General features: G+C 41.5%; 1 protein-coding gene across 1 annotated transcript in view; it reads right to left on the bottom strand.

Moving 5' to 3' along the window:
- LOC140464744 (uncharacterized) overlaps positions 1-18,645 on the bottom strand; it is a 66,921-nt gene extending 48,276 nt beyond the window's left edge. Inside the window, exons 1-4 of the mRNA XM_072560239.1 lie at positions 18,539-18,645; positions 7,420-7,528; positions 7,184-7,322; positions 3,185-3,277 (exon numbers count right to left, since the gene is read on the bottom strand). Coding sequence (XP_072416340.1) covers positions 3,185-3,277; positions 7,184-7,322; positions 7,420-7,528; positions 18,539-18,645 — 448 coding nt within the window. The remainder of the gene's footprint in view (positions 1-3,184; positions 3,278-7,183; positions 7,323-7,419; positions 7,529-18,538) is intronic.

Below are 18,645 nucleotides of genomic sequence, written 5' to 3'. Positions count from 1 at the left end.
ACCCTGCAACCACTAGGACTCAACATTGAGCTCAATCACTTTAGAACCTGATTCCATCCTTCCATGTTTTTTTTACCCAGCCCCTCCACCCTGTCCTGTTAAGAGATGGGTTGCCTTTAGCATTGTCACCCATCCTCACCTAATCCTATCACATTATAAGGGTCACCGGACTCTGAGTTCACTTCACAGATGCTGCCAGACCTGCTGAGATTTTCCAGCAACTTCTGCTTTTGTTTCACATTATATGGGCTGCTTTCAATACAGCTCGCCCATTTTCTCTTTTCTCTTAGTTCTTATTATCACTTCCCCATGGTAGGGGGAGTCTAACACTAAAGGACATCGGTTTAAAATGAGAAGGGAGATTCAACAGGGTCCAAAGGGGACAGCTGCTACATTGGCCCTGCAGCAAGTGGTGAGGGAAACAACAAAAGGGGAAAACAAAATTGACCTCATCCTTATCTATCTGCCAGCTGCAGATACACCTTTCCATGACAGTATTGGTAAGAGTGACCGCCGCACAGTCCTTGTAGAGACCTTGTCCACTTTCACATTGAGAATAACCTCCATCATGTTGTGTGACACCATTGCCGTGTTAAATCTAGAAACTCAACACTGGGTGTCTATGAGACACTGTGGGCCATAAACAGCTGCAGAGTTGTACTCCAACGCAATGTGTAATGTTATGGCCTGGCATATCTCCCACTCAACCATTACCATCAAACCAGCGGATCAACCCTGATTCAATCGACAGTGCAGGAGGGCATGCCAGGTGCAGTACCAGGCAAATCTGAGGATGAGCTGTCAATCTGGTGAAGGTACCAATCAGGACTACTTGCATGCCAAACAGCATAAGCAGCAAGTGATAAACAGAGGTAAGCGATCTCACAACCAACGGATCAGATCTAAGCCCTGCAGTCCAGTCACATCGAGTCATGAGTGGTCATGGGCAATTAAACAACTCACTGGAGGAGGATGCTCCACAAGTAACCCCATCTTCAATGATGGGAGAGCCCAGCACATCGGTGCAAAAGACAAGGCTGAAGCTTTTACAACAATCTTCAGCCAGAAGTGCCGAGTGGATGATCCATCTCAGCCTCCTCCAGTGGTCCCCAGCATCATAGATACCAGTCTTCAGCCAATTCAATTCACTCCACGTGATGTCAAGAAACGCTTGAAGACACTGGATGTAGCAAAGGCTGTGGACCCGACAACAATCAGCAATACTACAGAAGATTTGTGCTCCAGAATTTACCACTCCCCTTGCCAAGCTGTTCCAGTACAGTTACAACATTGGCATCTACCCGACAACGAGGAAAATTGCCCAAGTATGTCCTGTATGTAATAAGCAGGACAAATACAACCCGGGCCAATTCCCACCCCATCAGTCGACTGTCGATCATCAGTAACGTGATGGAAGATGTCATCAACAGTGCCATCAAGCAGCACCTGCTCAGCAATAACCTGCTCAGTGACGCTCAGTTTGGGTTGCGCCAAGCCCACTCAGCTCCTGACCTCATTACAGCTTTGATTCAAACATGGACAAATTCCCTAGGGTTGGTGAGAATGACAGACCTGGACATCAAGGCTGCATTTGACCAAGTATGGCATCAAGGAGCCCTCGCAAAACTGGAATCAATGGGTACCAGGGGTGAACTTCCCAGTGGTTAGAGCCATGCTTAACACATAGGAAAATGGCTATGACTGTTAGAGGTCAGTCATCGCAGCTCCAGGACATCTCTGCAGGAGGTCCTTGGGCAGTGCCCTAAGCCCAACAATCTTCAGCTGCTTCATCAATGACCTTCCCTCCGTCACAAGATCAGAAGTGGGGATGTTCACCGATGATTGCACAATATTCAGCACCATTCGCAACTCCTCAGATACTGAAGCAGTCCATGTTTAAATGCTACAAGATCTGGGCAATATCCAGGCTTGGACTGACAAGTGGCAAGCAACATTCATGCCAGTCAAATGCCGGGCTATGACCATCACAATAAGAGACAATCTAACCACTGCCACTTGATATTTAGTGGTGTTACCATCACTGAATCTCCCAATGTTAGCATTGACCAGAAACTCAACTGGACTCACCACATAAACATCGCAGCTATAAGAGCAAGTGAGAGGTTAGGAAAACTGAGGCATATAACTCACCTCCTGACTCCCCAAAGTCTCTTCGTCATCTACAAGGCACATATCAGGAGTGAGATGTAATACACCCCCCCTTGTCTGGTTGACTGCAGCTCCAACAACACCATCCAGAACAAAGCAGCCCACCTAAATGGCACGACATCCACAAACATCCATTCCCTCCCTATTGATGCTCAATAGCAGTAGTGCGTATTGTCTACAAGACACACTGCAGAAACTCACAAGATCCTCAGACAGCACCTTCCAAACCCATGACCACTTCCATCCAGAAGAACGAGAGCAGCAGATCATGTGAACACCTTCAAGTTCCACTCCAAATCACTCACCATCCTGACTTGGAAATATATCAGTGTTCCTTCATTGTTACTGGGTCAAAGTCATGGAATTTTTTTCCTAATGGCATTGTGGATCAACGCACAGCAGGTGGACTGCAGCGGTTCAAGGTAGCTCACCCCCTCCTTCTCAAGGGGCAACTAGGGACGGGCAATAAATGCTGGCCCAGCTAGTGACACCCACATCCCACAAATGAATTTTAAAAATCTTAAAACAAGAAACCCTGTCCTTCAGTTCCTCCTATAGCCTACTGAGAACTGTGATATTTTTAAGAAGTTATGGGGAATTGTAGCACATTTAACAGTGAGCTTAACCTTTTGGAAGGGAATTCAAAATCTATTGTATATAATGCATTTGAATATAGTATTATTTGTACTTGAAAATAACAGAATAATAAAGCGTGAGTGAATTAGAATTTTAAAATACAATGTGCCAGACTATCTATTCAGTATTATAACGGAGCCTCAAAGCTCTTTTAGAAACCATGATGCCATTTTTAATTGTGGTTATTTCAGGCTGAGTTCTGTCAGATTTTCTTAATTATAAACTGCAGTTCACACCCTTTTTGTGGGATAACTGTCGACTAGTTTCTCTATTCCTTTCTGCTTCACATGGCTTAATTCTGGGGGATTTGGGACCATGATTGGGCCAAGGCAATTGGGGAGTATCTTTAAAGGCTCTTACTAACTTTCCCATGACTTACCGTGAGAGGCAACTTCTATCATTGCCTTTCCAAAGTCAATTGCTCCTCCTGAATTGAATGACAGTTTGAAAGTTGCTGTTCCTTCCCAGCCACCTGGTTCAGAAGACAAACGCTGTGACAATTGCAAAAACTTGCATTTCGAGTCAGTGCATCTTTGATGGCTGTTACTTATCTAAGGTGTTTGTATGCTTGGTGCTTTGCTTAGTTGCTTTGCACTTAAACCAAAATTCAGATTGTTAAATAATGAAATATTTACAAAGTTTCTTGGCTGTTGGAGGTCTGAAAATTCAGCAACCTGTGTCTCATAATTGTCTCCTGGAATAACCCCTGGCCCACGAATAACCTATTCAGTGAAAGCACCTCACATATTATTTGTAAATATTTACAAATACAAAGTGCACTTTATTTTGCTACAGGTAACGCACGAAAATGTAAGTTTGATTTTGATTGATTCATTCAAATGTAAGAAGTAGTCCTTTCATAACAAATGAATAATTGACTTGTAGACAGATAGGAATAAAGTCGTGGTTCAAAAGAATTAAAGAGAAAATAACAACAATAACTTATGCTTATATAGCCACTTCTAGGAAATAAAATGTTGCAAAACACTGGTCAAAAGCATTAAAATTCAAAATATGACACTGAGCCATTTAAGAAACTGCACTCACTTGTAAAAGGATAAGAACCAGAAGGCAACAATTTAAAGTGATGCATAAAAGAAGCAAATGTGAGAAAAACCATTTTCATATCGTGAAAGGTTAGGGTGTAACTTGACCTTTTGCTGAGGGCTTTTGCCCGAAACGTCGATTTCGAAGCTATTTGGATGCTGCCTGCACTGCTGTGCTCTTCCAGCACCACTAATCCAGAATCTGGTTTCCAGCATCTGCAGTCATTGTTTTTACCTTTTGCTGAGTACCCTAACCAATGCATTACAGACTCAAATCATAGAGTCATAGAAGTCTACAGCATCGAATTCAGCCCAACTGAACCTGCGCTGGCTAAAAACAAGAACTATTCTAGTCCCAGTTTTCAGCACTTGGCCTATAGCTGTGTATCCCTTGACATTGGAAGTGTACATCTCAATACCTCTTCAATGTTATGAGGGTTTCTATTTCTACCACCCTCACAGACAGTGAGTTCCAGATTCACACCACCCTCTGGGAGAAAGAATTTTTCCTGATATCCCCTCTAAACGTCCTGCCCTTCAAGTTACCTTACTTAATCTATGTCCCCCTGCCAGCCCTGGTCATTATTCCCCCTTCTGAGGGGAAATGACCCTTCCTGTCTATCCTACTTATGTGTGTGCCACAGGAAAAGGACAGCAGGTAAGACTGAATATGCACATTCCTGATGAAGGGCTTATGCCCAAAACATCGATTCTCCTGCTCGTCGGATGCTGCCTGACCTGCTGTGCTTTCCCAGCACTGCACTCTTTGACTGTGGCTCTCCAGCATCTGCAGTCCTCACCTTCTCCTATCCTATTTATGCCCCTCAAAATGTTATACATCTCAATTGCATTCCCCCTCAGCCTCCTCTACTCCAAGGTAAACAACCCCATTCTATCCAATCTCTCCTCCTAACATCCTGGTAAGTCGCCCCTGCACCCTCTCCAGTGCAAACATATTCCTCCTATAATGTGGATTCCACAACTGCACACTGTGTCCTAGCTGGGTCCTAACCAATGCTTATACAGCACCTGCTCTTAAATTCTATGCCTCAGCTAAAGTCTCTGTATTTACAACTTTGTTTTTTTCTTTTTGTTAACAATAAAAGAAGAGGCGTACTCCCCAAACTGCAGGGAACAGTTATCCCTCAAACTTTTATTGAAATTTAGGAAAGTCAACTCTGAAGCATTGCCATGGGGAATGCATCAGGAATTGGTTGGTTGCTGTTTAGTTGGAAGAGGAACATTGGCTGGACATGTCCTTCCAGAGGACAGGTCCCTGCCTGTCAATGTCAATCCGAAATGACCTCTACAAATAAAAAACTTATTGACTAATTTGCTTACAACTGTGCTTTAAAATTCCAACTACCTAGCCCTTGGCCTTCCATTTATCACAACAGCAATAATACACAACAGTCTCTACAGTTACCGATTTGCTCAATTTATGTTGATTCCATTGTCCACAATGAAGTCTTCACTGTTTCTCACTCCAGCCTAGAGCAGGCCTCATCATCACTTCTTTAAGTGCAAGAGATGCAAAGAAATTATTTGGCAGGCAACTGCCAGATCTGGCTGGACAAAATACCATCAAATCCTGCCCTTGTCTGCTAAAACTGTGCTCTATTCCAGTATTATCCCTCTCACCTCCATCTGCTTCCCTCCCATCACAAAGTGCTCCTCTCCCCAGTCTCCTTCATCGTGACCTCCAGATACGTGTGAGGGCTCAGTTACTTGTTTGTCACTAAGACCAAGCGACAATATGATCAGCTGAGTTCTGAGAAAGAGTCACTCAACCCCAAAAGTTAACTCTGATTTCTCTCCAGGGATGCTGTCAGATCTGCTGAGCTTTTTCAGCAATTTCTGTTTTCACTTTTGAATATGATCAGCTGTCTGTGCTGCATCATTGGCCCACCAAGCTAAATGTTCTCTAAAGCTCACCCTAGCCTAGTCTTGAACACTTATTTGTCTTTTGTTTCTCTCCTATTTTCCCTATCCAGCTGACCATCCAACTTAATCTCTCGGTCTCCATATTGACTGATATTATTGATGGTTCTGTCTCTTCTATTGTAGTCCCTCTTATTCTGCTATATTCATCTCCTCACTCCTAAAACAAACCCCTCAACTATACAGTTCTTGCAAATAGTTGTTCCATCTCCAATCTGCCTTTATCCTGGAAAATCCTTGAACATGTTGTCACTTCTCAAATCCATTCCCATCCTCCATGGGACTCCATGTTTCAATCCCTCCAATGAGGCTTTCTCTCATCTGCCACTCTCTCAAATTCACAAATCACATCCCATGTGATAGATTGAAGCAAGAGTCAGGATTTTAACATTGTAGGAAGAAGAAAACTCTGACAAAGCTAAGGAGTCATAACAGAGCATTATTAAGAGGTTGAACCATCCAGGTGGAGTTGGTGGAGGAGCAGAGAGCAGATTAGGAGCAATAAGAAGGGACCAGTAGCTATTGTTGTATTGACGATATAAGACTCAAGTAGAGCTATAGTGTTGATTGAAAAAGGTGAGAGTGGTGGGGCATTAGAGGTTTGAGATAAAAGAGCAAACACAGGCATTTTTCTTATGCCCGACTCCCAGGAACCTCTTTACATTTAGAGAGCCATTCACTTTTGGGAAAGCATCAGTTTTTATAGATTGTTACCAGGAAAAAAACAAAACATGAGGCACAGAAAAATAAATCAAGATTTTCTAAAGAATGTTGAAAATCGCACAACACTCAGGTTATAGTCCAACAGTTTATTTGGAAGCACTAGCTTTCGGAGCACTGGTGTTGTGTGATTTTTAAATCTGTACACCTCAGTCCAACACCGGTGTCTCCAAATCTAAAGAGTGTTATTATTCACAAAGGATGCAGGCATCTTTACCAGTAAATTGGGCCGATGGGTTCACAGCATTTCTAAGGTAGAAGCTTAAAATAAATGTAAAATTTGCTTTACAATACGGAACAGGATTTTTTAAAAGAGATAAATACAAGAGATTTGATAATAGTTTATCAGAGTGTACTTATAAATAGCAGAACCACATAAAATGTGAGCCTGGTGCTGGAGTTTAGAAAATGTTGATGCTTTACTTATACACCTGACTTTGGCTGGCTTTTCAGTGGCAAGGTAACCTGACTCCGCTTCTAATATGCGACAGTACTAAAGGACTGATGTGGAAGTGAATGAACTTAACCTGGTGCTTCGTCTGGTAATTGTGGACCTTGATTAAGCACAATTTTGTAAAAACATTAATGTCTTCCTGAATCGTCTAGAGTTACCTATTTGAGCATTGAACATTTTAACACCTTATTTTTCACACAAGGTAATTGTCACTTACCCCCAGGCTGAGCATGAATTTTACCCTTGATGTAATTGGATACCAAGAAGCCCTGTTCGACAGTACATCTTTCCATGTAATTGAAAGGCATTGAGAAAGACTTCATTGATTTGGACTGATTGCTTGGTATGAATATCACCTGATGAGCAAGCAACCATTTAAAGAGAAGGTAATTTCAAATAAATCAATTTCTTTGCTGGAATTATATCAAGTAATTTGTTTTAAAATATCCCTACCCTCTGTTGTGTGAGGAAAACCTTTCCTTTCTTCTTGCCTTTGAATGCTTCGGGGATGGTCTTCATATCTTGCAATGTCAACTGAACATTGCCAAAACTCAACAGAATTCTGATAATGATTAAAGTATTTGGTTACAGTGAAAACTTAAACAGGTTTGTATGAGACTTATCTTTATATAAGTTCAATATTGTTATGTTGTATGACAAAAAAATCGAAGTGCTAATAAGCAAAAGAAAACATGAATGCTCATCATACAGTTGCTTACCAAATTTTGTTAGACAGCACCCCATAACCAGTTCCATCTAGAAGGACAATGGCAGCAGATACATGGGAACACCACCACCTTCAAATTCCCCTCCAAACCACTCACCATCCTGACTTGGAAATATGCAGCTCTCTTTAATCTGTGCTGGGGTCAAGATGCTGGTTACTCTCTTCTGAACAGCTTTATTCACTTTACGTTCGCCACTAGGACAACAGGTGTTAAAGAAGGCAGCTCAGTAGAGATGGGAAATAAATGCTGGCTGATCAATGAATTTGAAAACGCATCGAAATAAAACCTCATTACAAACATCTCCAATGTGATTATTCTTTTCTAATTTTCACCACTTCTTTTGAAATGCCAGTGTTCAGTATGAAGGCAGGCCCTTAGCAGACAGGCAGGAGGTTGGAAGAACACAGCAAGGCAGGCAGCACCAGGAGGTGGAGAAGTCGATGTTTCGGGTGAAATCCTTTTTGAGATCCTTGGCTAATTGCCTGCAGACATTTCTTCCTGAGATGTTTCTCTTGGCAGTGGTTTACACTTTCAGGAGGCAGCTGGAACTTGGCTGTATTGCTGATGTTAGTCTGAGACATATGCACAGCCTTCTAGGCGACTGCGTTAACTCACTATCACCATCCCAGCTCTGCTTCATTATTTCAAATTAAAATGAAGTGGGTAAATTGGCTGCCTACCAACAGTGACTACAATGTAAAGGTATTTCATTAACTGTCATTAACACCGACAATTTCAGGACTTTGAAAAAAAATTACTGAAGATTTACACTATCAGGAAGCACATTCTGGAAGATGAATACTTTGACCAGTCATTAACTAATCTGTTTTTTTCAGCTTCCACCTGAACAGGCCCAGTCAGTTATAGAGTCATAGAGTCATACAGCCCCTTTGGTCCAATTCATCCACACTGACCACACATCGCAAACTGACCGAGTCAGTCTATAAAAACTGATGCTTTCCCAAAAATGAATGGCATTCTAAATGTAAAGAGGTTCTTGGGAGTAGGACATAAGAAAAATGCTTGTGTGTTTGCTCTTTTATCGCAAACCTCAAATGCCCCGCTCCTCTCACACTTTCAACCAACACCATAGCTCTACTTGAGTCATAGTATGATAGAGTCATAGAGGTGTACAGCATGGAAACAGACCCTTCGGTCCAATCCGTCCATGCCAACCAGATATCCCAACCCAATCTAGTCCCACCTGCCAGCACCTGGCCCATATCCCTCCAACCCTTCCTATTCATATACCCATCCAGATGGCTTTTAAACGTTGCAATTATACCATCTCCACCACTTCCTCTGGTAGTTCATTCCATACACACACCACCCGCTGCATAGAAATGTTGTCCCTTAGGTTCCTTTTAAATCTTTCCCCTCTCATTTTACACCTATGCCCTCTAGTTTGGACTCCCCCATCCCAGGGAAAAAATCTTGTCTATTCACCTTGACCATGCCCCTCGCAATTTTATAAACCTTTGTAAGATTGCCCCCTCAGTCTCTGATGCTCCAGTGAAAAAAGCCCCAGCCTATCCAGCCTCTCCCTATAACTCAAACCCTCTGTGAAGTGAAAGTCACTTTCTCAAGAAGACTGAATGTTGCTCTCTCAAGAAAGAGAGATGACTGATGGTGAGTTTAACCTGAGGGTGAGTACTCCACAGATGTAGGGTGCGGCTACCTCAGCAAGTGAAACTACACTGTTTGGATCACTCTGAATTGCAAACCTGCTATCCAGTCAACTGAGCTAACCAACATGCTGGCCAACTACGTTGCCACATGTCAATGTCAAGATATCTTGGCATCCCACTTGATTGTACATTGGCCACTCAGCAACACCTCCAAAACACCAGGCACAAGTCACGACGAGAATGAATCTCATCCATAAACTAATGGTTAAAAGTGAGCGGTACACTAGCACTGATTTACCAAATCCCAGAATAACACACTCAACTTGACTCAGGATCCATCACACCAGTGTATCCACCTCCAGGAAGTCATGCAATGCTTTCTGGAACATTGCAGTCAACACAACTCAAATGGCTTCCTGTGCCCACGCATATTGAACCTCCCAAGGTCTGCAGGGAAAATATCCTCCACAGAGAACACCTCCATCAGCTGACAGCTAAGAAAACATTGGCATTGACATCGGCATTCAATAGTAAACTCCACACAGTCGTCTGAAGTTGCTTGGTCCTTGCTGGTAGAAACGTCACACTCTACAAACTGACGAAAATCCTGCTTCCTGATGGGGCTTTTCCTGGACGTTTGCAGACACCCGCAAACTCAATCTGGTAACTGATCCAACTGGTTAAGACCCAGGATTCAACTTTCCAATGGAGAATCTGGAGAAACCTAAACAGATCAAGGATGGGATGGAGATGATGTGTCCCTTAAGTGGAACCAAAGCAGCTCAAGTTATGATGTGGTCACCACAGTCAGCCAATCTCCATGTAAATTAGGTATACAGATTCTGCTTACGTGGAGATCTCTGGTGTGTTTATTTGCAACTAAACTTGTACAGACAGTACAGAGTAATCTCTAGACACATCCTTTGTCTAGGGTGTTACAATACAGAATGATTACGGTCTATTGTCATGTGTTGACACGTACTGGGCTCACCTGTATCTTACAGAGACATTACTCTAAGTGATATAACAAACTTCTTTTTCCTCTCCAAAGATAGATCTTTTATTCTACAGTGGAAACATATAGATCATTGGACTATAACAAAAGTAGTTATACAGAGGTAGAAACTATAAAATGTATGAGTTTTGAAGTCTGAGAAGCCAAGTATCTATTCAGTGGTTGGACAACTCTTCTAGAACTTGGTGTGGTAACCTTCTGGAGGTGCAGATTTAACCCTTGGCTGTTCTCAATTCACAGGCATGTTGCTAATGTGTTGGCTGTCATGCTATTCTGTCACATTTCTGTCATCTGGGTGTGTTCTTTCATGTTGGAGATGCACGGTTGATGTATTGTGCATTTCCTTTAGCTGGCTTCCATTCCTCTTCAACATTTTTTGTTGGATGTTGTGACCTCACAAGACCCAGGATTACTGCACATTTGGATACCTTTGCAGTTCATTGTACCCTCAGTCTGGGATGTGTGACTTGACTTTTTATCCAGGGTTTTTGATGGTACATTACAGTTAAGGCAATAATTATATCTTATTAAACATGCAGTTCAAACATAATAACTGCCACATGAATTGTAGTGCAACAACCTTACTGCATTATAAGCTTTAGAAAACTAGGTTGAGTTTCAACTCAATTAATCATGAGAAAAATAGGATACTGACAACTAAATCTTTGGAAATTTGTTAGCTTTTAATGACTTGTAATAGTGTAGCTAGAAAACAATGAGGCCTAATCCCATACCAAAGTGCAGGTTTTACTGTTAATGAATTTACATTGGTGAGATACTAGCCTAACTTTAGAAATAAATTTCTGAAATTGCGTGTTCAACAGAAACAGAGGGTTGTGTATATACCTGCCAAAGCTACTTTATTTCAAATTCATTTTAGTTGAATTATTAAAAACTATATATAAATGCAAGTGGTTGTGGCTCCCAGAGTCTTTTGCCCGTATTGTTGTTACATCCAAAACTGAGTCAATGCATTTCCAAACAAGCTGGCCTCACTTTTGAGAAAACATTTCCAAATCGACCCAAAGACTTTGGCAGAAAATGCAATCATATTCAAAAGCCTTGTACTTCAGATCGTTTCTAATGAACCTGTTCAGAGATGTTAGTACACACCTTTGGAGCTGATAGGGCTTGAATCCAGGTCTACCTGTCTCAGGCAGAGATTTTACTATTGTGCCTCAACAGCACCCCAGCCTTGTGCTTTATTTTGTTTAAATTTTATAAGCCTTGTACTTTAAAAGGATTATTTCTCGCAGGATCAGATGAGTCCTGGGTTCCCTTCTATTTAGTCCTGTGCCCAAAAGAAATGTCTCTCCTAACGCTTAATGCAGGAGAGGTTAGGGACTTTTCTGGTCTGGTCCACCAGTCATTTGCCAAGGAATGAATAGACTCTCTTCCATGGAATTGAGATGTTTTCCTATGTTAAAGCTGCTATATCAGAAATGTTACTGCTCTAAGCAAGGGAATGGAATCCAACACTTAGTCATTGGTGGTTTCTGATCTTAGTAAATCGTCACTGGTCCTCAAACGGAATACTAGAACAGACACTAATGAAAAGTCATGCAGCCTCGAGATGTTAGCTTGCTTTCTCTCCATGGATGCTGCCTGACCTGCTGTGACCTTCAGCACTTTTTGTTCTCACTAACGACTAAATGTTAACTTGCTAGCCTGAATCCACAGGACAACTCTATTATTAAACTCTGACTCTACCCGGTAGCTAATTCTAATCTTTTAGAAATCCCCAATGTAGAAGTTCAAGGGAGTATGAGGCATGCGGACTTCACCAAATTCCTGTCTCTCTCCAAGCTATACACCACTCTGACGTGGAAACATATTGTCGTTCTTGGGTCTGCTGTTGGGTCAAAATCCTGTAATCCTCTTTCTAACAGCACTGTGGGTGACCTTACACTTGAAGGACTGCAACAGGTCACAAAGAGGAAGGACATACTGAGACTGGAACGTGTCCAGCGGAGATTCACACGGATGATCCCTGGAATGGTAGGTCTAACATATGAGGAACGGCTGAGGATCCTGGGATTGTATTCATTGGAGTTTAGAAGATTAAGGGGAGACTTAATAGAGACATACAAGATAATACATGACTTGGAAAGGGTGGACGCTAGGAAATCGTTTCCGTTAGGTGAGGAGACTAGGACCCGTGGACACAGCCTTAGAATTAGAGGGGGTAAATTCAGAACAGAAATGCGGAGACATTTCTTCAGCCAGAGAGTGGTGGGCCTATGGAATTCATTGCCACGGAGTGCAGTGGAGGCCGGGACGCTAAATGTCTTCAAGGCAGAGATTGATAGATTCTTGTTGTCTCGAGGAATTAAGGGCTACGGGGAGAATGCGGGTAAGTGGAGTTGAAATGCCCATCAGCCATGATTTAATGGCGGAGTGGACTCAATGGGCCGAATGGCCTTACTTCCACTCCTATGTCTTATGGTCTTATAGCTCCCCACTCCGTTCTCCAGGTCATTTAGGAATGAACAATAAATGTTGTCCAAGCCAGCAATGCCCACATCCCGTGACTAAATTTTAAGAAATCACCAATATTTGGTCCTAGCCTAACCGTAAATCTGTGTTGGCAAAGATAGTTAAGTGATCTATGGCTAGCTGTAAACTGTGACATGGTCAATGGCACAGGTTGGTTACATTGTCAATGGTTGTACCATGTTTTTAACTCTCCCCAACCCATTCATTCTGAAACAAATTGTTCCAATCTTAATTCTGCCGGTTAATATTATTTAATTATACATCAACCATGGGGCCTTCAAGTAGCTTGGCCAATAACTGAGAAGTTATTGGGGAAATCCTTTAAATAAGAATGTTGCAGATAATTAACTGTGGAATTAGCGACTAAAAGGTATGGTATTTCATCTCACTTTAGATTTTATCATGAAATACAATTTGGAGCATAAACAAGGCTTCATCAGCAAAATACTCTTCTGAGAATAAACCTTACTGAGTTGAACCAACATGATATTTTCTTCTCAAACCTGTTTGAAACCTAGAAATGTAGAAGATGGGAGTAGGCCATTCAACCCCTCGAGTCTGTTCCATCATTCAATATGAACATGGCTGATCATTGAGCACATACTCGAGTCCTGCTCTTCCCCCATTTCCCTTGAGCCACAAGAGTTATATCTACTTCCTTCTTGAAAGCATATAATGTTTTGACTTTGCAAGATTGGCAGTGTTTGGAGAGATGCATTTCTACATGGAGTGCTGTCTGGCTTGCTATAGCCATGTGACCTCCACTACTGTTGTAAGTTGCTTTCACTTTAGTTTGTGGTGGCCATTAGATCTGCTTATTCCATTAGATAGGCAATTTGAGAACTTAAAACATTATTGGGCTTCTTGTGATTGGTGGTTGTGAGATCATTGCTGAAGTATAATTCAACAATGACAGAAACCATGGTAATAAAGTCCTGACATCATCTGTTTCGATATGCAGTAGCTATTCTGGTGATGTCATGGATGCAAAGTGTAGAGTAGAGCATCTAGAACTTTCTAGTCAACATGTCGAGATATGTTATTGCACACCTCTGAAGCAGTTGGGACTTGTACATGGGTCTTCTAACCCAGAGGTAGGGACATTACCACTGCGCTACAAAGTCATAATTGAGTAGACTGTCTAAGCTTAGAGAATGAGATGAGTGATATTTAATTGAATTCAATTGATTCAGTTGTCTTGATCAGATCCCTCAAAGTTGCCACCCAAGTTGATATGGTTGACAAGAAGGCATATGGTGTATTGGCTTTCATTAGCAGGGGGATTGTGTTTAAGAGCCGTAAAGTTATGCTGCAGCTCTATCAAACCCTGATTAGACCACATTTGGAATACTGTGTTTAAATCATGGTCACCTCATTATAGAAAGGATGTGGAAGCTTTAGAAAGAGGGCAGAGGAGATTTACCAAGATGCTGCCTGAACTGGAGGGCATGTCTTATGAAGAAAGGTCAAGGGAGCTAGGGCTTTTCTCATTGGAGCGACGAAGGATGCAAAGTGACGTTATAGAGGTGTACAAGATGATGTGAGACATGGGTAGAATGGATAGCCAGAGACTTTTTCCGAGGGCAGAAATGGCTATCATGGATGGCATAATTTTAAGGTAATTGGAGGAAGGTTTAGGGGAGGTGTCAGAGGTAGGTTGTTTACACAGAGAGTGCTGGGTGCGTGGAATACAGCACCAGTAGTGATAGTAGAGTCAAGTACATCAGGGACATTTAAGTGACTCTTGAATAGTCACATGGAAGATAGTACAATGAAGGGTATGAAGGTTAGTCTGATCTTAGAGTGGGATAAAAGGCCGGCACAACATTGAGGGACAAGGGGCCTGTACTGTGCTGTACTGTTCTATATTCTATATTCTATGTTCTATAGACCAGAGACACAGAAAGGATCTTTTGAAGAGTTGATTAAATGATTACATAACACTGCTATTAAGGGAATAAAGCACAGTGTGGTGTTCCCATTGGTGGAAGGGTCAAGGATCAGAGGTCACAGGTTTCAAAGGTTGGCCAAAGAAACAAAGGCGACAAATGGGAAAACTGCTTTATACAGTGAGCAGCTACGAATTGGAATGCACTGCCTGAAGTGATGGTGGACACTGGATCAATCATGGCTTTCATAAGAGAATTGGAGACATATCTGAAGGGGGAAAGGCCGTAGGACTACGGGGAAAGAACAGAGGTGTGGTACCAGCTGACCTGACCTTGTATGACATCTTAATCCAGGAGATAGCGTCCTTTTATAATTACACAGCTCCTTTTACTGAAGCTTCACTGCCTGAAGTAGAATTTTAGATGAGTTCCAGGTTGGTGAGAATGGAAGTGCTGGTTTTATTCATTCATGTGACGTGACCAACGCTAACAAAGATGCTTGGTAATAGAGTGATGGACGGCTGGCTTTCTGTTTGACCTATCACAGTCCTATGGTAGTGTTGTTACAATCATGTGAGTATAGGCACATTGTGAATGTATTTCTGCATACAAGACCTATCAGTTTGACATTATTAAAATTGGAAATGACCAAACTGAATCCGCTATAAATGAATGCTATAACTGAGGTAGCAGGCTGTGCAGCTCATCTGGTGGTAATGATTTTATCTTTCAGTTTTTTACTGTGTTATTTGATGCCTGCTGTAGTGTAATGGATTAACTATATCTTTTCTCCAAGAAGATTACTGAGCCAGTGTGTAAGAAACTAGATTAGATTAGATTACTTACAGTATGGAAACAGGCCCTTCGGCTCAACAAGTCCACACTGACCTGCTGAAGCCCAACCTACCCAGACCCATTCCCGTACATTTACCTCTTCACCTAACATTACGGGCAATTTAGCATGGCCAATTCACCTAACCTGCACATTTTTGGATTGTGGGAGGAAACCGGAGCAAACCCACACAGACACGGGGAGAATGTGCAAACTCCACACAGAGAGTCACCAGAGGCAGGAACTGAACCCAGGCCTCTGGTGGTGTGAGGCAGCAGTGCTAACCACTGTGCCACCGTGCCGCTCACAACGATGTCATAATAATTTCAAATCACATGGAAGTGAGACTTCAATGTGTAGGGTTGCAAAAGATTTCCTCTCTTCCCCCTGCTGTATATCATGTATTTACTTGACCAAGGTTTTAATGTTCACTTGCAAGTGTATGTACTGTCATCTACCAACAATCCAGATATGATCTCACTACACCAGGGATATATTGATAATTGTAAGGAACTAACATGATGTTATTTCTCAGTGTTTGTTTTGATATAAGATAATACTGAGTAGATCAGGAAGCAAAGACCTGAAATGTTAACTCAGTTACAGATACTGCCTGACATGTTGACTGTTCCCAGAAGTTTTAGTTTTTATTTCAGATATCCAGAATTTTTAAAAGGTCGCTTTTGTATTTTCATGACGTGGCTAATGAACACACTCAAATTCAATGAGTAGTTTGAGAAGAATTATATGCAACTTGACCTGTGTTATGTACTGCAAAATTGTTTGTGTTTCAGTAATTAGGCATTATGTAGGGTTGCACTGGAATGTATTATGAATTATGTATTATTCTAGCAAAGTCAAGGTAGAATGAGAATATGTGAAGTTCTATCTAATGCTAGTCTGCTATTGTCCTTTCTCTGCTAAATGGGATATAGTGTAAGGGATTGGATGGGCAGGGACAGCCAAAGGCAATGATAGATGGAAGATAGAAAGTGCTTTTTGGGCTGAAGATTGGGCTGAAGAGTGGTCAATAATGCAACATCCAGTTCTAAAATTATACTCTAACCTTATTACGACAGCCACCAGAACAATAAGTATTACAGAAGTTAAAACCAATTTAGTTACAGATGTTATGACACGGGGTAAATCCTCCTGCTTAATTTAAAACCAGCAACACAGAAAAGTTTTATCCCATGCAGTAACCTGTAAAAATGCAAGTGGCCAAGAACTATTTAAAGTAAAAAGTAACAACTTTATTTCTTAGAGTATAACAGAGAATAATGAACTAATAACTATTTACAATTCCTTCCTCTAACATGCCTTTTATCTTCCCTTCTATAATACTAGTCGGATAAAACTCCCAATTAAGATTTATAGAAAATTCAAATTTTAAAACCAGCCAGCAGTCAAATTTTCTCTTTATCTTTGTTGGCTCCCTAGGTAAGTGCTGTGGTATTCATCTGTGCAAACTTCTTCTATTGTGACAGCTCTCCTCTCAACTCTTCAATTTTCCCCGGTTTTATAACCAAAGCATCTGATTGTGTCATTGTCTTTTAAGATTATCAATATACTCAATTCAAACTTGATTGGAATTTGGTATTTTTTGGCGTATAATTTAAACTGATTGGCCGAATTCAAATCTGGTTTTGTTGTTTCCAGGTAACCAGCTACCCCAGTAGCTGGAGCACATGTTACATTGTGTCTTATTGAGAACACTTGGTGCTGTCACTGCTAGCTTTTACTCTCCTAAAGGTATAATACACCCACATCTTCATACCATGGGGGGAGAGGCATTGCAGATAATATGGGAATAGTCACAGATGATAGTGATCCATTCATGTTCCATGTGACTCCTCACAAGATCAGTTCATAATGCTGCAACCTTTTGTAAAGTATAAGGTATAAAGATACTGAGTGGAGACTGGAGACTGAGGCATAGTCAGAAGCTGAGCTAGACTTCATCCAGCTCACTAAAAAACTCCACTTAGTATTCAGAGAGCAGGAATATTGTTGGTCGCCAAGCTGAAGCAGAATTGTGAGGCCCCAGTAGCGAAAGATGGAAATGTCTGTCATTTCCATTGTGATTGGCATGCTTTGTGTGGATTTTGTTTTAGTCAGTAATGGTTCATGGATGTCATTGGCCAGGTGAGTACTTATTGTCCATCCCTGAATGCCCAGAGGGCAGTTGAGAGTCAACCATACTGCTATGGGTCTGGGGTCACATAAAGCCCATTCTGGTTCCTTCCCTAAAGAACATTCATGAACAGATGAGTTCTTCCGACATCAACAACAGTTCATTGGTCATCATTAGACTCTTAATTCACCAAAGCTCCTCAGACAGCACCTTCCAAACCCAACACGACTTCCATCTGGAAAGACAAGAGCAGCAGAGATGTGGGAATGCCACCACCTCCACTACTGATTACTGTCCGTTTGAAGTGTGCATAGGCAAGTTCCTTTTGGCAATTTGGAATTTAAGTTATAAGTTGGGCTAATTCTTTGCCGAACAAACATTCCAATATTTCTCCCATTACTGTAGGAAATGAAGTATTCATTTCTAGAAACTTGGGATCTGACCCAACTCTTAAACTTGGTACTACATGTGGGCCATGCAACTTTTAATATGATATCTTTCTGTTTCAATTGCTTATTATTGTTATTACAAGATGCAACAGTGAGTCGTTTAGTTTCCTCTACATGAGCACAATTTGTGAATATTAATAACTTCTTTTGCACCATTTTGGTATTAATATCTCTACCTTTCTGGATCTTGTAGAGTTGGCACTCCTTTCTGTGATTCCACTGTATTCAGTGCCATTCTTTTTCTCAATTTTTCTCTATGCCCCTCACATCACTGCTGGTGTGAAAATGTTGCCTTTTCTGCCTCTTCCTTTCTCTTACTCCTGTCCTATCTTCAATACATTTTCCTTTCCCCTTGCTTCTCTTTTTTTAAATCTCTTGTTCACCTGCTTTTTCTTTCTCACTTCTCACTCTTTATCTCTTTCTCATTTTCGCCCTCCTTTTTACCCACCCTCTCGGTCTCTCTTGCCTCTTTCTCTTCTTTTTCTCTGCCTCCATCCCCATGTAACAT

This window comes from Chiloscyllium punctatum, chromosome 40 (assembly GCF_047496795.1).
Source record: "Chiloscyllium punctatum isolate Juve2018m chromosome 40, sChiPun1.3, whole genome shotgun sequence".
Lineage (NCBI taxonomy): Eukaryota > Metazoa > Chordata > Chondrichthyes > Orectolobiformes > Hemiscylliidae > Chiloscyllium > Chiloscyllium punctatum.
The sequence above is the reverse complement of the archived record's forward strand: the minus strand, read 5'-3'. Positions and strand labels throughout refer to the sequence as shown.